A 27,532-nucleotide genomic window follows, 5' to 3' on the forward strand; every position below is an offset into this window, starting at 1 on the left:
ATCAGATTCACAAGGTTGCACAGATCATCAAATGACCTTTCCTGGACCTGCACACAGAAACTCTAACACCATACACCAGAAAACCATTAACTTCTTCCTGGATTTAATTTTGTCATCCCTTTCGTCAGAAGCCACCCAGACTGATTCACATCCGCCAGGTAATGAGGTGCACAACCATCGTGAAAAACTGTCAATGTCGTACGCAGGAGCTCTTTCTGACACATCCTTCTCCTTCAACCACTAGGAAAAATCTAGTAGTAAGTATATAGTAAAAGTTAACTAAGTATTGCAAAAGGATTTATTTTATAATACAATAATGAAACAGTTGCCAATTTTTAACAATTTATGAAAATAAACTATTATTGCAAATATACCTTGTGTACAATGCTATTTATTTTATTACACAATAGACCATTTATGGCAATAAGAAAAGAGTTTCATGTAAGTGTTTTTCACAGCCATCAAATCTCAAACGTCATATTACATGATGACCAGATTACAAGAGGCTGAGTTTGCAAGACGATTTGTAGTAACCATTCTCTCCTGTAGAATAACGCTGGGATAGATGAACTTCCGTAACCATCTGTTCTCCAAAATTAAAGTTTTCAAATTTCTGCAGGAAAAAGAATGCAATAAGTAATTGTTAAATTGACCTGCATGTTTTCTATTCTAACCTTTGATGATAATAAACACTTTAGGAAAATATTAACAAAGATTAGACTTTCTCCAACATTGATACCACAACTGATATTTTATAATTGTAGCTGAGGGATTGCAAGGGGAGTTCAGCACAGTTGATTACATATTAGAAAACAAAGCAAGTTTATTATTTTAACATTCAATAATATAAATAAAGTTCAGTTAATCTGTGTTCCATCAGAATAAGAAAATAAAAACTCGGGGCAATAAAGTTATTGTAAAATACAGCAAACAGGTTAGAATTTAATCTTTTCATGAACAAATGCTTCCAGAAGTTTCTGAAATTACAAAAATGAGATTTCTATGTGAGAGATCACACAATATACACTTTATGACAAACATTTCCTACCAAATTCCAATTGGTAGGTCCAATTTCATGAACATTGTGTGTAAGTGTTGATAACAAAATACTATGCATTTAGTATAAAAATAAGAAATATGAAATATAAAGAAAAACTATTGTGCTGGATAATTTTTCCCCTGGTGTATCAATTGCAGTATATCCCCCCCAAGAACATAACATTAATGATAATAATTTTAATAACATTAGTCAAAAATAACGAATTAAATTTGTGGATCATTTGCTTTAAAATATCATAAACAGAATAAAACTAATGTCTAGACATGCACTTTAAAAATTATACAAAATTCTTAAACCTATTTGGTTCTTCCTCAGTGGCTGAGAAAGGAATGGCATTACATTGGGTTAAAATAGATTAAAGGTTATGAACATTAAAACTCCTGTCAACAAATTTGCACCTGAATAAACTTTCTGGTTGATTTGGTTTATTTTACTCCCTTTCTGCCACATCTGGCTAATCGCAAAGGTTGAGGATGCGATTAAAGAGATGAAGGGACACACAAAGTCCCAGGCTGGGATTTGAACCTGTGACTTCAGGCATCATAACACGGTGCTAACCACTCCACCATGGAGTCTGCCAACTTCCTAGCATCAAAGGTCAAGTTAGCCACATCCAGCCAGCGAGATAAAATTGTCCATTACTATTTTATATCCATTCTTTCCTTATGTCATATGTGCTTATAAGGAATTGAATTGTAATGATACTGGTGCAGAAGTTGCCAACTGTTTCGGACAATTTGCCTGGTATTATTTTTGCATTTCACAGTACCCAACTGATTATAAATTAAATGAGTAGCAACATTCACCTTGAGTATTTTGGAGGCATCGAATGATTCTCTTGGTTTGCGCTTTCTCCTGGAAGTTTCATGTTCCGATATCCCAGTTTTATCATTCCGGAAAAGTGTGTTCATTAGAGTAACATGAAGCTTCACCTGCTCATATTGTTTCCGCATCAATCCTAAAAAAAGGAAAGAAAATATATAGAAAAATAATAACCATGGAAAGGAAAACAAAAAGTACCGTTTCTCCGACAAAGAAAATTTCAATATAATGTTGCCTGAAGATCACTGTACGGGAGGCAGTCTAAAAGTTCTTACTTTCAGCACGTTGTATAAGTGCAAGAGATCTGCACATTATAGGTTGATACCTTCTGAATATGCATGCCGATTCTATGTCAATACGGGTTCTGTTAAACCAGAGTTAGAATGCGTAGAGCAGGAGAAGGTGCTGTACTGGACAACATCAAGCACTGAGCCATTACACAGTTCCTCCATCTTTAAAGAAAATCTGCACAAATAAACCATGAAGTGTGTATGGTGGAAGTTTAGCAACTGACAAGTGTCAGGGCAGTTTTCTAACGTTTTGATGTCACTTTCTAGAGCGTGAATGCTTAATTTTAGGCATCAAGGAGAAAAAAACAACAACCTATATTTACTCTTAAGGTCACTCCATGTGAAATCGACCAGTGCAGACACACTTTTCAACTTAACATATTTCGATTAATTTGAAATTTGACATACTGAAATGACCACTGGATGTAGGAACCTATGCAGACACACAACTTCTGTTGAAAAGATTCTCTCGGGTTATCGTCACTCTCATCTTCAGGGTAGAAGTCTCATTAGCTCTCGAAAGCTTGGAATCTTTTCCATAACTCACCTGGTTTATATGTTTGAGAGAATCTTTTCACCATTCGTCACCAGGAAAGGTTCAAGATTTACTTCATATGTTCTGTATTTCCGTAAATGCTTGCAAAAATGCACAATATCGTATCATACCCTGAGGTATGAGGGATCAAACCTGCCACTGCCAATTGACTTATGGGTGATGAAGCTAATTATCATCCTCAGATGGTGAGAGCACTTGCCATGAGGACAAGCCTAATGCTAAGCTGCAAGAGGTAATCCTGAAACACTAACTAAAACAAACTGAAATGGCAAATAGTCACTCTTTGGTTTTTAGAACTTTCGAACCTGAATCATGATGGTGAGGTTAGTATAAATACCTGTCTAGACTTAGAAGATTGATGACTGAATCGAAGATCGAAGTGTAAAATAAAACTGACTTTCTCCAGACTTCTCCTGTCTGCTCAACCTAAGTCAGGCTGACTACTCTCCCTCCAAGACTTCCAAAAGTACTCCTAACTCTCTCAACCCAAATCCAAAAGTGTGTCCCTACCAAGCCTACCTTCTCCTCTAATGCTCTCCAGTGGAGACTTCCACCATGCCGATTCGTTAAGATTTATTCTTCCTATTCTGTAAGCAGTAGGCCCGTAGCCAGGCAGCCCCCCCCCCCCCCCTTGCATCGCCGTCAGCCCCCTTGCATTGTCATTAGCATCCGGTCATTATAGGTAAAACTATTGTATAATTTGTTTGTAGTGACAAACTTGGTCATAACTTGATGAAAGGACAAATTCACAGAATGAAGATCAGCTATTACATTCCTTCATCTTTTTTATGAACTGAAGTCTAAGTAGCGGAAAGTACAGGGTGTCTACAAATTATTGAAAGCAGTTTCATGATGTTACTGTACATGTATTATTGAACGTATCACGAAGTAACTTTGCAGTTTTGTAGAGAAACTCAACAAGTTTTGTGACATGTTACAAGTTATGGGAGTCTTCTGTTTGCCGTGGCGCTGTTGAGCATATTCGTGACTTTCTGGAACTCAATGCATTTTGTGTACTCTCAAAATTTAGAGTTTACGGCCGCTTCTTCTCCAGTGAACAACCATTACAGAATATGGGTATCTTGACATGTTAGGAAATTGGCTCATGCCACAGTTCGAGACAGACAGTGAGAACTTCATCCACCAGTTGGATGGTGCTCCACCCTAGTTTCATCACAATGTCCACAAAATCTTAACCACCAGAGTATCAAACCGATGATCAACAACTGATGCCATTGCCTCACAGTGAATTTTTCGTGTGTGGGGTTGTCAAGGCTCCAGTGTTTGTGCCTCCATTACCGAGTGATCTAGCAGATCTGGGGGCTCGCATCATCAGTGCTTTTGATCGAATTGATAGGAACATGCTGCATCGTGTTTGGGAAGAAATTGATTATAAAGTTTATATCTGCAGAATCACGAAGGGGAGGGGGGGGGCATATCAAACACTTGTAATGTGTCACAAAAATTGTTGAGTTTCTCTACAAAACTGTGAAGTTGCTTCACAATATGCTCAATAATACACGTACGGTAACATCGTGACACTGCTTCAATCATTTGTAGACACCCTGTATTTAGTAGGTTGTATAGAATTTAGAAGTTCTTGCATAGCAGGGCCGTAGCCAGGCTGAGCTCCTCCTTAACATTAGGTAAAACTATTTTGTATAATTTGTTTGCAGTGAAGAGTGCAAATGTAGGCAGCAGATATTATTTTGCTCACAACTTGGTGAAGGATAAATTCACAGAACATAAACTTCATTTGTTTATGAGCTGAAGTCGAAGTAGCGGCAAGTATTTAGAATCTAGACTATAGAATGTTCTTTCACAGAGGAGCTTCTTTATCCGTACCTTTGCTGCCCCTGTTGCGGTCTCCCGTTTAGACAGAAATCTGTGACTTTGACATCATGATCCACATTCCTTCCATATCTGCATCAAAGGTCAACAGTTCCTAAGTTTTGGGAATGAAGGGAAGTTTTATTCCTTCAGCTGGGGGTGGAATGTACGGTAGGCGCTATGATTGAATATTGTGCATTTCTTTTGTATGATATAAATATCTGTATCATCAAAAGTAGTGTGTAGTATGTAAAAAGGGATGATGTCAATAGGAATTAACACTTCAAGAGATGTTTTAGAAGATACCTATAGAAAAATGTACTATTTGTGTGATATTTCTAAATTTTATATTAACTTAATGACTTCCCCCACCTACACACACAAATAATTTACCTTCATTTAACACTGTTAAACTTTTTCAAATGGACTCTGTTTACCTGTTTGCTTCTTGTCACTTCAATGTTTCAGGAAGTCTGTACACACTTGACACTGCATAAATAAAATACCTCAGAGGAGTAGACAGCTGGTGAAAACGAGTGAACGACCCTAGATCAGATTGAAGCTTCTAGAGAAAGTATAATTCTATAATTTTATAATTCGTTACGATATATTCTCCTATTGACTTTAGTTTTTCAAGATTAACATTTACAGGTCAACACCGTTGACAGTCATCAAAATTGATAGTCAAATAAATTGTTTCTTTCTTTTATTGGCAAGATACACAGTACTATTAAAAACAGTGGAACCTCGACATTACGTTTTCAGGGGACTACGGTGAAAACTTAATTTTTTGGAAAATGCAAAATCTGGGAAAAACTTATTTTTGGAAAATGCAAAATCTGGTAAAAACTTTCTAACAGTTTGCTCTACCAGGATTCCACTGTATTTGCTCAAGAAATTAATATCAGGGCTTGATTAGAAACAAATATCTTGCTTACATACCTTTCTTAATAAAATAATTTGTTAACTCATCAGCTAAAACTTGCAAGCTGTCAGATTCATTGTATAACTTGACTTTACCATAGAGTACATCTACTTCTGCTGGATCATCATTCATGTATTCCACTCCTTCCATGCGAAGTTTCAATAGTTGGTTGAAAAGTGCTGTTCTAGGAAGGAAACATCAATGGTTTAGAATAGATCAGAATGTATATCAATCTTGAAAAAGATGCAATTATTTTGGACAAAAGAAGGGTATCATTCATTTTCAAAAACCCTGGCTACTCTATAATGATTTGATTTGATTTTGATTTGAATTTAAAAATTTGAGTGCATCAGCACTTAGGCTATTTTGCACTCGTCACATTATATGGAGGCCAGCCCCTTACCATTACAAATAACAACTCTGACGTTGCATAACTAAAATCTTAAAATATTCTGACTTCCGTTAAAAGCTGAGGCTGTAAATGGGCACTCAGCACACACAAGGACAAAAAACAGGACAGCACACACAAAATAATACTGGCCATAGAGCCAGTCGCCAGAGCCTCGTTCATCTGCAAAATACAGTCAAGGGGGTACTGTGTGGAAGTGAGGTTGACTTTTGGGTCCTATAATGATTTGAGATAGTAATAAATAATTATGAAATAAATCATAATATTAAAAGAAACGTAGTCACCTTGGCATGTCGGACAGTTATATTGCGGTATTTTATGAAGGTCACTTTGCATCTTCAGAGATATAAAACAGAAGTACTTAAATGAGGAGGCACCGTCTTCGTAACTGTGTTTGTCTGTTTGTTATTTTATGTTGCTTCTCTGTCAAATTTGCTGACTGAGATGAAGAGGATCATGAATACATTAAGTTGATGATTGGTCACTGACAAATAACACCCATGCCCAGGTTGGGTACTTTGACAGCAAGATCAAAAGTTGACCACTTAACATGCATATACAATCATCTGACATGGCAAGGTGAGTGCATTTTTTAAAATATTACAATGTTGGCATCTGGTGTGAGTCAAGCTTTAAGCCAATGAAAAAAAATACAATAATAATAAAAGAACATTCATGTTTCAGAGAATGAAAGATGAAGTAACAAATTAATAGTAAAAGGAATCATGAGACTGTTTTTTCTTATGATTTTTATTTTGGTGGTTACTGCAAGTTTGAGAACATTGTGGCAGTGGCCATAAAGCATCAGAAAACCTGTATTGCAGATAAGTGAGTACATCCTTTCTGTATAAAAAACACATGAAATATCCCACCCGAAAGAAACTAGAAATTTCCTAGCTTTTCCAGGTCTCCCAGGTCAGTGGGAACCCAGACAAAACATTTTATAAAGATTTTGTTCCCAAAGGTCCACTGATCTAAAATGAGCAAACATTTGGATAAATATGCTTTGTACTGCTTCCACAATTCCCGTACTGCTCTTCATCACAATACTTGATATGTATAATCATTGATTACTATTATAGGAATAAATCTACAATAATCTGACATCACCTGATAACACTCCTTGAGAGCTGTAAGATTCAGTGTTTGAAATATGCTACATATTTATAATTGTCTCATGGTATCTCGAAGGCAGTTTGATGGGTGATATGGCCTGTGTGGCCACAAGATAGTAAGAGCTACAGATGAGATACCCTGGTCCTCCACATTGAGGGATGAGCATAAGAATAATAACCTTTACCTCATGAAAAATGTATTGTTGAGAAGTCGACAAACCAGCCTCGAAAGGATGGATTATTATATGAAGGACCATGCAAGTAAATGATATGAGCAAGGATAATGGAAGAAAGAAGACAACTAACATTGCAAATTGGATTGTATGAACATGAGATAAAAACCACAGAAAAAAGAGAAGACTGAGGAAGAGATGGACTGACAAAACTGAAGAAGATTAAAGGAAACTGGGAATAAGAAAGATAGAGAAGGAAAAGACTGAACAGAGAAGAATGGAGGCTAGTTCTGAAGGAGGCCAAGGTCCTTCACAGGTTGTCACACCAAGGAAAAATTAAGTACATATTTATAAATAGTACATTCTTTTTTATATACAGGTGACGTTTCACAAACTTCTCGTTTGCTACAGCAGACCCGATGAAGCTGGAAGAAAACAACTTTTAAACAACTATTAAAAAGTTTGAGGGAAGGAAGGGAGGGAGGAGGAAGGGATAGAAATAATGGAAGGGAAGGGTTAGAGAAAAATATTTGTATTTTTGTTTATTTTTATGTTGCATTTCTGACACTTTTGGCTTATCATAACCACCAGGATGAATGATGACTAATTAATTAATTGATTGATTGAAATAACATTTTTGGGTATGTCAACACTTTGGTTATTTGCACCTGTAACATTATATGGGGCCCAGCCCCTTATTGTAACTAAAATCTTTCTCCGAGGAGAAAAATCTCGTTGCCTAGATTAAATAGCTGAAGCTGTAAAGGCGCACTCCGAACATATAAGGACAACACAACCCTACAGAGGATTATAATGGCTGTAGGTCCAAATACCAGAACCTCCTTGGCCTATTGCAGTTACCAGGATGTACTATGTGGAAGTGAGGGTGCCTTCTGAAAAGATTACTCCTTATGCTCCAGGATGAATGATGATTAGATGAAATTGATGAAGGGGCACATACAACATCCATGCCCAGGCCAGGACTTGATCCTGGGATTTTCGCGATTAACTGAAAGATGCAGCAAAGCAAAGTAAAATGAATCAAACCAATCTATCACACAACTGAACCTGAGGACTTAAATACCAAGATCGAAAGTCGACCGCTTAATGTGCTCAGATGAGAAAAGAAGAGAATGGGAGAGAAAATGGAGGAAAAGAAGCAAACAGAAAAGAGTAAGCAAGAGAAAATAAATTCTAAATTACATGAAAAAGGCAAAAATACAGAGAAAGATAAAAACAAAAGGAGTAAAAAGGAATACAAAGATAAAGAAACAATAATAAATATTTTTTCTCATTGAGGTTACCCTTGTTTCCCCTATCTCCAGCCTATTCTGCCCAGTAATAAAAATTAATTGTACTTACTCAATGACATGCTCTTTACATTCTTCCAAGGTCTCCACTGCTTGGTTTACTTCCGCAGTATCTAGAAGTACTAGGGTGCCTAGTGTCAAATGCAGTCTCTCGGGAGTTTGGAAAATAGACGAGTCAACACCCCGGCAACTGCCAAACTCTTCCAGCACTACCTTCTGCAAGCAATCAGAACAAACGAAATATGACAACCAGAGGAATTACCAAAAAAAAAAAAAATGACAATCTAACAGTGCCGCGCAAAATAATTATTATTTAACCTGAACGGGCATTTATCAAGATTAAGAATAACTCTCATTGAAAATAAATACTGTATTCATATCCTAATGAATTCTCTCAGCTCCATAGAAGAAAGTAACTTTTGGTACATTCTGAGAGTCATATAAGTTTAGTGTACTAAACAACTTATGTTAACATGCCATAAGTTTACACGTGAAGACTTAAATCTGTCAATCCCTTAAGTGTGGAATTTTCTGAACAAGTCACTACTGGAAAATGTAGGTTTTTGTTAAGGAAAATTCCATTTTATTGATCCCTTCTTCTTCTTCATTTTCCGATTCAGATTCAGTGTCACTGCTTTCAGAGGTCAACAACAAGTGCAACTCTGGCTTCTCGATGGCATAGTGGTAACAACATCGCCATGTAATCAAAGGGTCCCAGGTTCAATACACATGGAGGCACATTGCATAGTGGTTCTGATCCCACTTTAAACCATAGGTCCAGTCATGATTAACCTATATGTACATAAAGTAAACTTAAAAATTCAAAAAATTACAACTCAATGTTCTCATGACACAAATTTGATTTTTGAGCCATATTTCGGTTTTCTATTATGCAAGAACTACACTGCACAACAGCAGACAACTTTTCTTATGTGTAATGTACATGCACTTTCCTCTTCTTCTTCTGATACTGTTTTTTGTTTTTACTACAGCTAGCATAATCTCACCTAACGTCATTGCTATTTCTCAACATCTGAGCGAATATATATGCCCCCTGCTGTCTAATCTAGTCAAAGCAAATGCAAAACGTATATATACTGGGTAAAAAAAGGTAAAGTGCTCCCCTGTACATAGCACCATGCCATGAAGATGTATAGGGAGTGTGGGGGTAACGCCCCACACTTTCTTGATCCGGTCGTGAGTGGGGTGATGTGATCAGCATCATGCCCCTGACCGCCTTTACCCCCCAGGCTTTCCCCCAGATACCCATGTTATTCGATGCTGGGTGGGCACCGGGGCCGCCTCCATCGTTAGAAAAGTTCCCGGATTTGAACCGACCGTGGATCGAACCCGGGACCTTTAGCATGGTAGTCAGACGCGTTACCGACTGAGCCACCGCGACCAACCTTATATATACCGGGTGGGGTACCTAAAAGTACCACCGGAAATATTTCGTGAAGAACAATAAATATTGAAAAACTGCTTTCGCAGATATATAGGTATGAGAGGGGCTCATGAAATTAGTGAACACAATATGTTCAACTACGTAAGAAGTACGATTTTCAACACAAACTTTTTTTAATTAAAACCCCTTTTTATTTTTAGCTTATTTGAAAGAACGGAAAAATTCATTAAGAATGGCTTTTGTTACATTGTAATACGTCAAGTAGTTCGCAAGTAATTGTAACGTGAAGTTGAGCGTGAAGGTGTATCCCCACTATACCTGTAGGCAGAGCTGAGCGTAAATGCCGTCGTGCATACAGTCTGCATACTTGTGCTGCATTTTTCCTACACTCCCCATAGATAAGTCGGCCTTTTCAGAGTATGAAAATACTATTTTCTCAGCAACAGTTCTGACGTACGTACACTATCAAAAACGTCCGGTTAATCAGTGTACTTTGTTAAACCCTTGCTTTATTTGATAAATTTGGTAAATCAATTTGAAAGAAAGAAAGAATGAAAAAGTGTATAAGGTGCAGTTTAATATGTAGTTGAAATGTTACGACACGCGAATCAACTTGTGAGAATGTTTTTTTCAAGCGTCAAATTCACGTTACAATTACTTGAAAACTACTTGACGTATTACAATGTAACAAACGCCATTCTTAATGAATTTTTCCGTACTTTCAAACAAGCTAAAAATAAAATGGGGTTTCCATTTTAAAAAAAACTAAGTTTGTGTTGAAAATTGTACTTCCTTACATAGTTGAATGTATTGTGTCCACTAATATCATGAGCCCCTCTCAAACCTATATATCTGCGAAAGCAGTTTTTCAATATTTATTGTCGTTCACGAAATATTTCCGGTGGTACTTCTAGATGCCCCACCCGGTATATATGTCTTCCGCACTGCAACAGTACATTGCAGATGGCATATATATAGGACATTCACATTCAAGGAGATTAAGCATTCTTAAAGTAGCTCTGTGTGATGCATGAAGTTCGTTTTCACAAAAAATGCACAAATGGAGAGGTAGGTTTGCTCCGTGAAGATTGTCTGCTAGCTGCAAACAATGTACATGCCTAATTCCTTCACGCTGCACTAGTTCAGTAAATACAATATATTATAAATATATTAATAACTTACGTTTTGCGAGTATCTAGGTAACTCCTGCGACTTTTCGGGATGCAACTGCTCCCTTCCTCAGGCTGCTCACGTATAGGTTATGTATAAATCATAACCACGTCAAACTCTCCATAGGTACAGGATATAGGAATGGTAAAAGGTGTGTGGTTAAAAACAATAAAAATCTAAAACCCATTACAGGTGCATGTCAGACTACCATGTTGTTTCCCCGATTAGAAACTGCTCCTTGGAATGCTAAAACTTTAAAAATCCAACTTCCATTACCAGAGCAAAAATTATTTTTAGGTCATTTTTTAAAGAATTTTAAGGTCATTCTGTACGTCATTTTTTGACATTTTTTAATTCATCAACTTCCGAGCCCTAGTGACGATGATATGATGAAATTGATGAACACTCTCAAAGAACACCTATGCTAGGGTGGAATTTGAACCTGGGACTCCTAGCAGTGTAGCATGCTGTGCTAACCACTCTGACATGGAGGTCGACAACAAACTTAGATAAATTTGGACATCTAAAATTGTTAAACACTTTTTGAGTACATTTGGTACATTGCATACAACAATATTCTTTATCTAATAACATTTGAAATTCCAGACTATTAATGTATTTTCAATGTGTAAATGGGATGGACTTATATGCATTTTGTGCTAATACAGTTAAACTACCAACATAAAAATTTACCAATACAGATAATCGATATTCCACCAATCTGATATACAGCAATTATTACTTGAATAACATGTATAGTTAATCTACTATGTCACCAGATGACTGCAAAGAATTTTGCCTTTGAAAAAGAACTGTATATTCAGATATTTACTTTATAAAACAAAGACATGTGAACTTAAGTTTATATTCATACAAATAACAACAAAATGTCAGAAATTGGCACTAGATTATGTGTTGGTTTGGTATTGTAGGCAATTTTACCAATATGCTTATATTGAATGATATTGATGGAGTACCATCTTGTCCCATTTTGATTGAGTGATTGATTTCGTGTTTAAAGTCCACATTACGCACAGTATGGCTAATTGAAACTGGACCTACAGTTTAAAGTGGGATCTGAACCACTATGTGCCTCCACCCGGTATCAAACCCACGACCTCTTGATTGTCCCATTTTGAATTTATAGAGTGATTATTTCTTTTATGATACCTTTTAGTTCATAACTACTGAGTGAGAATTTATTTTTAAAAAAGGAAGGAAGTAAGAATAATTAATGTTACCTTAAACTCCAAAAAGCCTTTCTTTACAGATTCTCCTGTGATTGGAATAGACAAAAAATGAGTAAAATCTTGCCGCTGACGTGCATTCATTGCCAATAAATTTATTCTCCGTGTCGCTGAGCACACATCTTTTTTATTATTTCCTGTAATAACTGCAAAACAAAAATATAAATATTTAAAACTTATATTGGTAATATATATTTCTAAAAGGTAAAATTGCTATTGTCTAGACATGTAAGTTGATTTAAATCTGAATTCTAGAACCTACTTGGGTTCTTCATCAAGGGCGAGAAATGAATGAACTTTACATACAGGCTAAAATAGCTTAAAATGTTAGTTAAATCTAGGGCTGAGCCGACAACACTTTTGAACTGATACACACACCAATGGCGATACTTTTCACCAATTCTCACCATACTGATGCTTCAAAAATTGTAACTATTAAAAGATGTTCAAAATATTCACGAATATTAATAAGTAAGTATTCAACTCCATTTATATTTATCAATTTACCAGAGTTTTGTTCTAAAAGGTAGGACATTGCTTTAATTTTATGTTTAAAAGTGTCAAGATTAATGTACTATGTAGAAAGTTGACTTAGTGCCATAACATGGTGAATAACCTAGTTGAGAACGGAGAAGAAAACATGGTCTCAATTAATAATATTTAAATTTTTCAGCATTTTACAGAAAGCAAATTCCAAAGAAATGCTTTCATAATCAGGCTTCTTTGTCTGTACAATAACAGTTATTTCTAGGTTAAGAAAAAATGATAAAAAGAATGTATTCTTCTAATTGCACTGAAAAAATCTGTTATCTTACTCTGAAGTTCTCATGAAAAATAATAACAAAAAAATCACAACTTTGCCCCAAACCCAAAAAATACTGATTGTCCTGATCATTTTCTAAAAACAAAACTGACATTACTAACTATTTTCAAAGTCCCACACCGTGGCCTTGCAATCTAAGACGTCATGCTTTGGGCTCCAGGTACAGGATGTGTGTACATTCGAGTCTCTTGGAGAAGCGTAACAACTTTTTCTGAGATTTCGATCTGTGTATGGGACTGGTGGCCACCTATCATCGTAAGAAATTTTCTTTTATTTTGATTTTGAATTTAAAATCCTGGGTGCGTCAGCACGTAGGCTATTGTGCACATGTCACTTTATACAGGGTCCAACCCCTTACCAGAACAAAAAACATAACTGTGATGTCGTGTCATACCTAAAATATTAAAACATCCTAACTGGTTAGAAGCTGAGGCTTTTAAGAGGCACTCAGCACACATAAGGACAAAACACAGGACACACAGAATTATACTGGCCATAGGGCCAGTCGTCAGAGCCTCGTTCGTCTGCAAAATGCAGTCCAGGGTGTACTATGTGGAAGTGAGGTTGACAATTGGGTGTACTATGTGGAAGTGAGGTTGACAATTGGGTGTACTATGTGGAAGATCACCCCTTACACCCCTGTAAGGAAATTGGGAGAGCTACGAACAGGTTGGATGATCTTTCATCTCGGAGGAGTGAGTGCGTAGGAACAGGTGGGAGTGAGGCAGGCAGTCGGTAGGTAGGCCAAGACCTCAAAGGGCTGTTGTACCACAGATTATCATTATTATTATTATAACTATTTTCCATCCCTGTCCTACATGTAATAAAACGTTTAGGTTCACATTTTTTTATTCTTCATACTGCTTCCAGCTTGAGAAACAAAAAAACCCAGAAACTATAACAATTCTGAATCAGCCTGTATATTGACAAGGTGGCTAGTACAGCGAGAGCACAAGTGTTGCTTGGCTAATTTTTCAGGACCTTCATAAAATTCAAGTATAATTCCCGGTTCTCAAGGAGAACTTTCCAAAAATTCAAGGATACAAGCAGATGTTTTCTCTATTTCAACCTTATGTATTACCGCCTCTCACACACACACAAATATATTAACAATATAAAGGGTCTGTGCGATTCCAATTTATCAAAAAATTCTAATTCAATTCAATTAAACGGTGTGTGCATATAATATTTAATCTAAATCTCATTTGCCACTTTGCATACTCAGACTTGAAATCCATCCACAAACACAAGTCACAAATGTTACGGGATATAGTAATGTATGAAAAATTGTTAATTGTATAAAAATTTCAAAATGAAATTTACCTAATTAACTTCAAGATATCTTGCAATGATCTTCCGTCTGTCAGATATTGTCCTGCAAAGGACACTAACAAAGCAAACGGGTTGAGTTTTATTTTTCATAAATATGTATAAATTCAGTGGGATTTGGATTAATGGAAGTTGCAATTCACGTAGAATTCACGCATAATTCCCGGAGCCAACAGTTCACGCATAATTCCTGGAATTCAAGGAATTTCCAGTGAGTTGCCACCCTGCACTTGCTTGCTTTGTGGTTTTAAGGAATAGATTTTGAAGTATGCTGGTGTTTGGTGTTTTGTTTCAGATCTTTAAATTCTCATTGGGTTAAAGAAAGTGCATGATAACGATCATATACATTTCCTTGGTAATAATTATTCATTCCACTGTACGTCAATATTGATGTACATGTATCCTTACCAATGTCTCCATTTTCTCCTTGCCTGGGTATTCTAATCTGAGTCTTTGTTTCGGTTTCTAATCGTCTTCTTGTTGCACCTTTGGCACCCACCACGTATGGAAAGAACGCACTGAAAGACAACACCGTTACTTCCACAATTATGTTGCAAATGATGATTAACATGGCATGTACAAATTCCTTACATGTAATATGCAGGGAAAAGTAATCATATATTTAAGGTTAATTATCAGATGTGCAGCTTATTATTTACATTAGGAAAGTGACACATTGGAGCTTTATTGGTTGACTGCTAATAAATTTACTGATCTGATATTTCTCTGAAACAGTCATAACTTTGCACACAATCTTTTTACTGTTTTTATGAATACAAAGATATGCTATTGAGTTTTCTAAAATAAATTTCCAACAGTCAGTTTCCATTTCTAATACTAAACACATCACAGGCACAGTCACATACATTAATTAAACAATCAAGGGGACCCAGGTTTGATACCTGGTGGAGACACATAGTAGTTCAGATTCTATTTTAAACTGTAGGTCCAGTCTCGATTATCCTATTTGTGCATAAAAAAAAACTCGGAACATACACTAATTGAGGAGGTGAATGTATCATTCAGGTCAAAAATTAAATCTTATAAATAAAACTGAAATTTTAAATCTGTACTTTAACAATACCTGCGAAAATGTATTGCCAGTCCATCATTAATTGACAAATTCATAAATTCTATATAAATTACAATTTATGATGAAATAATAAATTAATAAAGACTGTTCCAGAAGCAAAGACTGAAAGATACACTGCTGAATATTTTGAACCATGATTTGAACATGGATTCCCTCTTCTCTATATATTTGCATCAAGTTTTGCATACTTGACTCACCACTGTATACAATACAAATATGAATTCAACTGCACAATTTGCAGTCATATAAAATATGGAAGTAAAAAAATATTTGTAAGTAGTACTCTGTATTAACCCTCGTCATCCACGTTCTCATAGTAGCACAAATATCCCCTGTGCGGCACTCAATGCCACCCTATCAAAACCAATGTTACTTACACATATTATTGATGCAAATCGATGTTGAATTACATTAGCACTTACTGGAAATCAGGCGAAATATATATGAACGCAAACATGTCCATTTCGGACATTTTTATTACCTATTAAAGGTAAAAAACTTTAAAAAATTAGAGAAAGCATCTCGTAGAATTACATGCTTAGACTCTTGAAGCAAATATACCAAAACATTATTCTAAAAATACATAAAACTTTGCCATATAATGAATGAACTCGTCATTCACGAAATTTTCAACGTATTTTTTTTAAAAAATTTCAATGTATTTTTCAAAATAGATACAAAATCATACAACTTACATGGGCTTAGAAAGAAAATATTTGTTCCAAAATTCTCTGTCAAAATCTTACTGACTAGCAGAAACAACAATGAAATGTATAAAACACAACTCGAAGAAACTTACAAAATATTTTTAAAATGTTCAAATCTCAATACGTTTTTCCTACTTTTACGAGATATATGTAAAAAAGACATACTGACTCAAATAAAAGGAACCGATTATTGTCAATTTGCAATATCATTATTTTGAAACTATGACATTTTGTATGGGTACTGCAATGAAATTTTAATACATAGGTATCCCATATCTCAAAGGGGTCTTGGAGTAAATTGAGAAATTAACAAGAGGTTATGGAATTAAATGCGGGATGAAGGCCCCAAAAATCATGGAAAAACACTTTTCGGAGTACAAGAAAGGTTGAAAGGAAAGTGAAATAGAGGGAAGTTGTCCGTAAGGAAAATAAACCAATTAGTAGAAATGTGTATGAGGCATCATACATTTGTAGGGATAGAGAAAATAAATTATATAGAGAGGATGGAAACGTAGATGGGCTATGGGTTGTAATGTTTAGAAGATGGGAAGAATGTAAATATAGAAAAATTGGTTTCCACGTTACCCCACACATTATTCGGGCAGGTCAGATAACGCACGACTTTGCACATGAAATGACATAAGCGAGCTGGGGGGCAAAGTAGGGAAGGTAAGTAAGAGAACTGCTTGCGAACAACTTCCTGCATTCAGCTAGGAAACATTCTGGGATTACTACAGGTAGTGAAATGACGCAAGCAGATTTTAAAAATATTTTAAATTGTTCAATGTTAAAATACGTGTTTTAGACGGAAAGGATCTATTAACTTCAGGACTTAATTTGTAACGGAATATGGAGGCTACAACACTTTCAGATTTTTGTTTTGAGTACCTGCTTAACCCATATCAAATCCACACCCTTATTCCTGGTTTTTAAAAATATCTTGACGTGGCTATGAAAAGTTTTTCGTAGTCGAAGTTTTGGACCTGAAGAAGATTAATTGATTTACTTTATTTTACTTCACATTTTGTGCCTCTTGGCTAATTTGCGAAGATGGGGATGAGTGATGAAATGATGAAATTGATGAATGGACATTCACAAACAACCAAGCCCGAGCAGGATTCGAACCCGGGACCCTTGGTGTCGCAGCGCGATGTGCTAACCACTCGGCCACAGGGTCCGGCGGAGCTGACGAAGAGAACAGTAGATTCTCGAAGTGTCGTTTTGTAAATATACATACTCATAAAACGTAAGTACCACTTTTTGTGTTTTTTGAATATTTTTAAAATAAGTGTTATTATGAGTATAACAATGTGCTTCGATGGCAGGGGTCCTAGGTTCGAATCCTGGTCTGGGCATGGGAGTTCTTTGTGAGTGTCCCTTCATCTTATTGCTCCTCCTCATCGTCACAATTAGTCAACAGTGGCAGAAAAGCAGTATGCAAAATAATGGGGGGAATGCAGAGGATCCCCCCCAAACATTTTATCCCCAGCAAAAGAAATTTATTTTTTCCCCTGCCAGGGATGTTTTTATCCCCCTCGAAAAAAATGGAATTGAAGGCACACAGTATACCATTTCTTAACCCTTTCATTGCTACCAGCGAGTATATTCGTCCAAGGAATAATACACTCATATGCTACGAATGAGTATACTCACCCAACTAGTTCGCTATTTTTAGGTTGACATCAGCACAATGCAGGTTCAAATTTGTTGATCACCGATAGCTACTGCCATCTTGAGAGGTACAAAGCAACTATGTTCATGTATACTGAAACCTCTAAGCTCTGTTATGGGAGAGTATACTGGTCCTAAATGTTTCTTGAGTTGTGGAATTGCCATGTGAGTTTGTGAAACTTGTTGTTGATAACTACCGCCATCTATAGTGAAAATGGTCGTTGTTTTGTATACTTTGCGCATTATTATTGTTTGCAATGACTTCTAGTCGTGCAAGTACGAGTTCTCTTACCGATGCTGAAATTGCCGAATTTATTACAAATGACGAAAGTGATGAGTCAGATAATGATTTACATGGTGAATCAGATGAGAACAGTGATATTGATGATCCTGATACACCCGTTTTTTGACATTACTTCCAGCTACAGAAAAGAAGAATGAACCTACCAGAAAATGTCATGTGTGTGCCAATTCGACTATAGAACCAAAGAAGAGAAAAGAGTCTCGTTATATGTGCCAAAAATGTAATGTTGCACTTTGTGTAGTACCTTTGCTTTGAAAAATACCACACTTTGAAAAACTACTAACATTATGTCGTGTGTCTTGTTATGTGTATATTAGATAGATAAATGTTCATTTGTTTCCCAAAAAATTCCCAAAAAATTCTCTTTTATGATACAGTTTCTTGTACATACATTTATAATAATACAGTGATTTCATATACAAGAAAAGTTCTTACAAAAAATATATACACGTCTATATAGTTACCTATGTGTATTATGTGTGTAATTTTTTTGGTGATAAATAATAATATGTACAACTTGTTAGCAGTTTTTGTTTGTTGAAACACTCTAAAATTGTTAAAATTGAAAGGGAAAAATGGTACAAATTAAACTGTTAAAATGTAAAAATAGTTGGCACAACATGGTATTACAATTGAGAAAGTACAAGGGTCGTTCAAGGTTGACCGGGATTTTCGTACGTAAAAAATCGATGAATAGCCGGATCATGATGAAACGTGCGGGTGACGTAATGTATTCCTTCGCGAGTAACTAGCGCCCGGCATGACGTATTTCGCGCATGCGCAGCAGTTGCAGCGAACATGGCGGCAAGCAGTGTGTCTGTGGTTGTGGAGCAGCGGTGTGTAATCAAATTTCTCGTGAAGGAGAAAGTGAAACCAGCTGAGATTTTCAGACGATTGCAAGCACAGTATGGTGAACAAACGATGTCGCGGACATGAGTGTACGAATGGAGTGAGCAGTTTCGCGAAGGATGGGAGCTGGTGACAAATGAAGGGCATGGACACATTCGCCCGACTGCAGTCACACCAGTGAATATCGCACGTGTTGAGCAAATGATTCTTGAGAACCGGTGAGTAACAGTGCGGGATATTGCTGCCGAGGTGAATATCAGTGTCGGGAGTGTTGAGACAATCATTCACGACCACTTACGCTTCTGCAAAATCTGTGCAAGGTGGGTTCCCCGCCAGCTGACATTCGATCAGAAGTGGACACGCAGGACGGTCTGTGAACAGCTTCTGAATCGGTTTCGAGCAGAAGGTGATGAATTGTTGCAATCCAACCCCAGAGACCAAAAGACGCAGCATGGAGTGGCGGCATAAAGGTTCCCTGCCCCCTAAGAAAAGCAAAACGCAGCCGTCCGCTGGAAAGATCATGGCAAGTGTCTTCTGGGACATGAAGGGCGTTATCCATGTGGATTTTCTGGACAAAGGGAGCACGATTAATGCCCAGTATTACTCCACATTGTTGAGTGGTGCTGTACGAAAGTCCATTCGCAAGAAATGACCTGGGATGTTGTCTGGAAATGTCATTCTTCTCCATGACAATGCCCGCCCTCACACAGCCAATGTGACAACAACAACTCTGGCCGACATGCGCTGGGAAGTTCTGCCCCATCCCCCCTAGAGTCTGGATTTAGCCCCCAGTGATTATCATTTGTTTGCACACCTTAAAGACCATCTGGGAGGGAACAAATTCACGACAGACGAAGCACTGCGGAGCGATGTCCTCCAGTGGCTACGACAACAACCAAGTTCATTCTATGCCAAAGGAATTCGGGAGCTGCCAATACTTTGAAAAACTGACATAGTTTGGTGTTTCTTGTGCTACCTATTTCCTCTGCAGAAATAAAAGTCCCGGTCAACCTTGAATGACCCTTGTACATAGCAGTGAAAAGGTTAACTGTAACAAACAGAACTGAAAAATCATTCATGTCCATTAATTGTCTAGTCATCAAATATTTCCATGGCGAAAAGTATGCAGCCTTCTGGATTAAAGGAGGAGGAGGAGGACCATTCTCCAACTGGGCAACTTTACCGTATATGTATTCCAGTATTCACAAGGGACTTGTAGGTAGGTTAAATGCACATTATGCTTGAACCTGGCAATTGAAATATGGATAAGTTTTCGGTGTTACTACTATCCCTGACAAGCTCTCAAAAGCTTGGAATATTTTCCGCAACTCACCTGGTTGATAACCCGAGAGAATCTATTCATCATTCGTCGCCAGGGCTTCAAGTCTTATATATTTTAATTTTCTGATGTAATTCTTAAGTATTCTAAGACAAATTTCTTGGTAAATTAATGCACATAATTGGAGCAGAATATTGACATATGAATACTGATCAATGTTTTGAAAAAATATTGGGAATTGGTTAAGAGAATCAGCATCGGTATCGGTTCGAAGGGTATCGGCTCAGCCCTAGTTAGAACCAGTGTTCTAGGGTACTTACAACTGCAAGGCAATAGTTTAGATTACTGACTGGTAAGATATATACAAATTTGCACACCCAAAAAACCCACTTCCCAAAATGAAGTCACAAATATAGGGTGGGCCATACTGATGGGACACATTTATATTACTGCTGGCAATAACTGCAGTGCATGTTTTAGATATAGCTTAATAGGAAGTGTAAGGATGGGAGTTACTGTTACATGTTTCTTTCATTGTTGCAGGGAATCATCGTAATGTGGACAGCAGTTGAAATTTCATACGTCGTGGAGGCATTCTTCAGTAGCGGAAGCTCCATCATCACAGCACAAAGACCTTTCAGACATCATTTCCAGAAACGGGTAGCACCATCCCGAAAGGTCATACTGCATGCAGTTCACAACTTTCGTGAGACCGCAAATGCCAACAAGATACGGTCCCCTGGGAGACCTCGATCTTCTCGTAGTGCAATAATCATAGAACGTGTGTCTAATACCATAGACCTAAGTCCAAAGAGTCAACTTGGCGATTGTGTCGGCAACTTCATATTCCACGGACCAGTGTCAAAAAGGACTTGGAACTGTATCCGTACAAGCTACAGGTGGTTGCATAAATTGTTCGATCAAGATAAGGTTCACAGAACCACATTCTCTAATTGGTTAATCAGCAAGGGTGATGACTTTGTGCAACACTTGATCACGTCAGATGAAGCACATTTCCACCTGAGTGGGTATGTTAATAAACAAAACTGTCGATTCTGGGCAAGACAAAATCCGCAACTGTTGCATGAAAAGCCATTGCACAGTGCCAAGGTTACTGTGTGGTGTGCAGTGAGTTATGCCTGTGTGATAGGCCCCTATTTTTTGAGGATGAACAGAATGACACCGTCACAGTCACCGCTGCCGGTACAACACGATGCTATGAACATTCTTCATACCTGAAATGAGACGGCTTGGCCTAAGGGACATGTGGCTGCAGCGGGATGGTGCCACTAGTCATACAGCAGTAGTGTCAATGACAACCCTTCGACGACACTTCCCGGGACGGCTCATCTCGAGATTCGGTGATGTCCATTGGCCATCCAGATCCCCGGATCTAACTCCACCGGACTACTTCCTGTTGGGTTACCTAAAGGACAAGGTGTACACCACAAGGCCCACTACCATCAATGAACTGAAGGACAACATCCGAAGGGATATAGCGGCCATCCCAGCCGAAACCCTACGCAAAACTATGCTGAACATGACTGTTAGAGCCAAAGATTGTTCTCGTCAAGGTGGTGTCCATCTCAGGGATGTAATCTTCAAACACTGAACACAGTGCAAAACTCACGTCCTTTGGCAGTGTTTTCCATATACAGCGTGTCCCGCTTATACGTATAATAAAAGAAAAAATCACAACCTTTTTATTTACCAATATCTTTTGTCCAAACTTTGTACAAACATGTAACAACTCAGTTTTTTTTTTACAAATCAAGAGAACTAGCGCACTTCCACATGTGAACCGTTAGTGGCACGGCAAATGTCAAAACAGTTGTCAGCCTCAAGCCACACGTTTTGAAGCATGTGCGGGGTAATGTTGCTTACTGCAACCACAATTTTTTCATGCAAGTCTTGCAAATCTGTAACCGGTGTACAGTAAACTTTGTCCTTAACACATCCCCACAACAAAAAATCAGACACAGTGAGGTCTGGCGACCATGGGGGCCATTCAATAAAATTCGAACCTCTTACTATCCATTTTCCATTGAAATGCTTGTCCAGGAAGTCTCTAACAAGATTTGAGAAATGAACCGGTTTCGCGTAACTGTTTTTCCCATTTCTTTATTGTAATGTACGATGGAACTACTTCTTTAGCACCCAAACCATAACGTGCATGAAATCGTCTCTGCACAAGTGTCACAAACTTCACTTCAGACAAAGTTAAAACACAAAACACCTTTTCTTGTGGCGACCACATGACGAATGTCTACTAAGAAACTGATAATATCAGTTTTCAAGACATTCTGGATACTGCGCATGCGCAACTACCGCTGAATGTGTTGCTAAAAAAAATTCTGAGTTATTCTTTAAAATGAAACAACAATCACATCATTCTGACAGTTTGTTTAGAAGTTATGAATTTTTCTTTTATTATACGTATAAGCGGGACACGCTGTATTTGGTAATAAATGTTGCATCCTACCTGCTCCACATATGCATTTGAAATGTGTCCTATCATGGCCCACCCTGTACATCACTGAGTGGGCCAGGGGGGTAAAACTTTGTAAGAAAGCACAAAAAGACTAAGTGAAATATGTTTATGGAAAGGAAGTAAGGCGAATTCAGTTTAAATCTAGATAGCAGAGTGCAGTCTGAACTTGTATACAGCACCTAAGTATTTTAGTTACCATTTGAATTTTATGATTTGTAAAGTAATAATAATAATAAAGCAACAGCCGGCCACTGTGGTGGAGTGGTTAGCACATCATGCTAGGACGACAGGGGTGCCAGGTTAGAATCCCAGCCTGGGCATAGATGTTTGTGAGTGCCCATTCATCAATTTCATCACTCATCCCTAACTTCGCAAATTAGCCAAAAGTGGCACAAAAAGTGAAGTAAAATAAAGTAAATCAATCAATATAGCAATAATCCCATGTTTGATACCCGGTGGAGGCACATAGTGGTTCAGATCCCACTTTAAACTGTAGGTCCAGTCCCGATTAGCCTTTCTGTGCATAAAGTGGACTTAAAACACCAAATCAATCAATCACATATAGCATAATAAAATTATATACTAATAATAATAATAACAACAAAAAACAATACAAGTTTCTATGACAAGGGTAAGACATAAAATCTCGCCCCCCCCCCCCTTACCGGAAAAAAAATCCTGCGGGCGGCCTTGGAGTAGACATCCCTAAGCAAAAAGTTTCATTCCCACAGTGCAGAAAAGTGATGTAAAATAACCAAATCAATCAATTTCTGACACTGTATAAATCAAATCAGATATATATATATATATGATATGATTCAATTCGCTTTATAAATACCAATTTACATAAAAACAAACCTATACAATTCAGAAAAGCAAAACTGTTAGTGTAATTACCTAGGAACACGCAGTGATGACTGAAATCGTCCATTTTCTAATTCTGTTACTTCATATTCCTTCTCACACTCTTCATCATCATACACATTAACTGAAATAAATATGGTGAAACATCAACGCATTTCATCTATTCACAGTATGCACTATACTTTCATATATTTATTAATGAAATGTCTATTGTGTAACTTTATAATCAGCCTCAAATTCAAAACACTCTCTTAACATACACAATATTATATTTCTTCACAGCCATAGACATTGGTGGATTTAGTGGGAGGGGCACAGGGGTCAGTGACGTGTGATGATGTCGACACTTGAGGTAGCAATCAGTGGCGTGCCCAAGGGGGGTTGGTGTGGGTCATAACCCCTCCCTCCCCTTTACGGCCCAGTATTCCTAAAAAAAAAGAACGTCAAAGACAGGAAAAGATTGCAAAATGAGGAATGACTACTAAAAAATTAAACGTAACTCCCACCCCCTTTCGAAAATAAAAAAAACGATTCGATTTGACTACTAAGCCAAAGATTCCGGGTTCGAAGGCCATGGGTGTTCTTTGTGTGTGTCCCTTCATCAATTTTATCGTATCATCTTTGAAATTAGCCAAAAGTGGCGGAAAAGTGAAATAAAATAAACCAAATCAAACAATCAATCAATGATTTGATTTTTGTTACTTAGCACCGCTTCTTTGTCACATTTGGTTAATCGCAAAGATGATATGATTAAATTAATGAAGAGACAAACATAAAGAACACCTATGTCCAGGTCGATTTTCGACCCGGATCTCCTGGTGTCGTAGCGGGCTGTGATAACCACTCCCCCATGGTTGGTTGATTTGGTGTTTTTAAGTCCACTTTATGCACAGAAAGGCTAATTGGGACTGGACCTACAGTTTAAAGTGGGATCCGAACCACTGTGTGCCTTCATCGGGTACCTATCCGGGACCACTTGCACTCCTTCACGGAGGTCGGCCGACAACAAAGATGAGTGGAAAGCTCTAACTATTCGATTACATGGGTATCGGTAAAGCAAACTGCATTTTTCCTCAGTGGTAATTTTCAATTAGACTTTTGAAAGACCATCTTTGAACCTAGGTATATGATTAACGATTTTTCAAAAGCTTTGCATTGCTTGATATCCCTAATTTCTCCATCTCACGATCTCGTTACTGAAGGATCTGGACTTGTGTCCTGGCCTGTGTATGAGGTTTTTTTTTGTATCCACCCTTCACCCATTTAATTTAATCAATGTTCATCTCATGGCAGAAGTTAGGTAAAGTGGTGGAAGAGCAACACTAAAAAAAATTCTTCCCAGTGTATCTGCAGGGCACTGTGAAATCAGGAGTCTCACAGTTCTCTGTTTACGATTGTCCCTCATGACTTCCACAAGCTCATTAGCTACTTATGATGATTAAATCTATACAGCTAGAAAAAGTAATGGGAGGTGGCAAAAATACAATATATTAAAGGGGATAAACAGGTAACAGTACTCACCTTTTTGTAGTTTCATCAATAATATTAATTTGGCTTTTTGAGTTCTGGGATACATTTTTTATTCCAAATTATCTCATTATTCACTGCAGAGTACAACACACAGGAACAAGAATGCATGTTCTTTGTGAGGTCCCTTCATCAATTTCATCATATCATCACTCATCCTCATTTTCGCGATAAGCAAATGCGGCAGAAAATCGACGTAAAATAAACCAAAGCAAAAATAATAATTAGAATGTGCGTTCTCTTGCCCAAATAAATACATCTCTATTTATGATTATTTATTGAGGCCAAGAGATTAGTATATTTAAATAAAACACTACTAAAACGAGAGCAAGATAGAGCATGAGCAAATATTTCTTATTTAGAAAATAAAAAAAGAAAGCATAACATTTTTGTCTGCACATAATACATAAAACTACATTCAATATTAAACATACATATTGTACAACATGTAAAAAGTTGTGGTGTAAATACAAAAAACTTAAGTACTGCAGAAAATTTTCTCCCGAGTTCTTTAGAGGATTTACAAAGGAATCAAAGGAAAACCAATCCCCTATCTGTTCCTATAGGAGATAGACTGGTGGACCTGAAAGCACGGGCTTCCAACCATTGCAGCAGGGCACGAGGGGTCAAGGGAGGTAGAGGCTGAAATCTTCCCTTTCCCTTCCGGATGCTGTTTCTACCTGGAACCAGTGAGATGGAGGAAAAGCCAGCTAGAGTAGCTGGTAGGAGCTTTCCCGCTGAATCGCACCGAGGGACGAGAAGCGCGCGAAAAAAAAGTGTTCTGTGGCTTCAACAAGACAATAAATATTGTGATTTGAAAATAATTAGAGATGTGAGATTGATTGATCTATCTCTGCTAGACTAGCTACTCCTCAGTGTACGTCACTGACAGGGGTACACGCCCCTACCAAATGTTTTGAAACTAATAACGTCTAACAAATAAAAAATATTCAAATAACATATAATAGAATCCTCATTAACTCCCTTTGGTTATATCATTTTCCAGTCAGCCAAAGAATAAAACAAAGTTTAGCAGAAATCAGTTAATCAAAGCTGTATTTGCTGGACACTGGAAATCAAATCTAGGGTGACTTGATTACAAAGATCACGTTAATACTGTACTATTTTAGAGGGCTTTAAAGAATAAAGTGTGCAGAGGGTGTGTACACGCACACACACACACACACACACAGACTTTAAGGTGTTTGTGACAGTTTTGTCCTGTAAGTGAATTTTCAACCTTTATTCTTTATTTTTTAAATCATTGTTCACACTGTAGAATTAATTCACAAAAACTGCTAATGCTGCCACCTTGTAATCAGAATGTCCCAGCTTCGATTTCCAGTGAAGATACGGTACATGGCACATTTTAAACTGAAAACCCAGTCTCAACTCTCGATTAGATTACTTGGATGCAAAATGGACCTACAGCAAACTTTTTGAATCTCTCTTCACACAAAATTAACGATATGGCATAGTATGGCTGTATTTAAGCCTCGGCTGGATGTTGCAAGAATTCGCAATTTCAAATGTCATTAGTTCCTTTCCTACCAATAGTCCGAAGAAGTGCGAGGGAGGCATTGGCATCACTGTCTACGAATTTCCCTCTGTCCCTATAAGAAGTCTCCCATCTTCACTGCCGACTTTCTCAACTGGTCTCACTTATCGCAACAAATTCAAACCCCTTCTTGGTCTGGCTCCGTATTTCGTCTTCTGAGGCCAGGCCAGGTTAAATGTTTTCGTTGTTAGAGTGTACTTATGCTGAGAGATTTAAACTAACAAGCCTCCCTAACCACGAAAGCATTCCGCGCTTATGTCAGAAGATGAAATACGGTGCGTGACCAAGATGGTGTTTGAATTTGGTGCGATGAGCCATACCATTTCCCCAACTTGTCTTTGTGGCTTTTACGATCTGGTAGGGAAGGGAAGAAAGAGGAGGGGGGGGCAGTGAGGAGGGAATGGTCATAGCCACTGGTAGATGTGCCTGAAGTAAATGTTTTCTTCAGCTGTACCATAGTCGCGAGAAAGTTTTTCCAACTTTTCCAATAATATTTAAAAAATGATAATGGATAGATAATTAAAACCAAATACCCTCCCCGTATTTTGGCACAGTCTGTACAGCAAACACAGAAGAGAACAATGAAGAAAATAAGATGGAAAGATACATAGAAGTTACACCAAAAACAGAAAAGAATGAAAAATTGCAAATAAAATGTAGAAGACAAGAATACGTAAAGTATTTTAAAGTATGAAGAGGATCTGTTAAACGGATAAACAGACACT

The 27,532-nt window shown here is 37.4% G+C and overlaps 1 protein-coding gene across 1 annotated transcript in view; it reads right to left on the minus strand.

Annotated features, from left to right (window-relative positions):
- Positions 1 to 296: 296 nt before the first annotated feature.
- Positions 297 to 27,532, minus strand: part of LOC145988390 (activating signal cointegrator 1 complex subunit 1) — a 39,428-nt gene continuing 12,192 nt past the window's right edge. Inside the window, exons 2-8 of the mRNA XM_083123270.1 lie at positions 23,756 to 23,846; positions 14,873 to 14,982; positions 12,307 to 12,458; positions 8,543 to 8,706; positions 5,501 to 5,667; positions 1,867 to 2,018; positions 297 to 613 (exon numbers count right to left, since the gene is read on the minus strand). Of these exons, the coding sequence (XP_082979396.1) occupies positions 497 to 613; positions 1,867 to 2,018; positions 5,501 to 5,667; positions 8,543 to 8,706; positions 12,307 to 12,458; positions 14,873 to 14,982; positions 23,756 to 23,846 (953 nt within the window). The 3' untranslated portion in view covers positions 297 to 496. The remainder of the gene's footprint in view (positions 614 to 1,866; positions 2,019 to 5,500; positions 5,668 to 8,542; positions 8,707 to 12,306; positions 12,459 to 14,872; positions 14,983 to 23,755; positions 23,847 to 27,532) is intronic.

The sequence above is a fragment of the Lepisma saccharinum genome, chromosome 5 (genome assembly GCF_977018435.1).
Source record: "Lepisma saccharinum chromosome 5, izLepSacc3.1, whole genome shotgun sequence".
NCBI lineage: Eukaryota > Metazoa > Arthropoda > Insecta > Zygentoma > Lepismatidae > Lepisma > Lepisma saccharinum.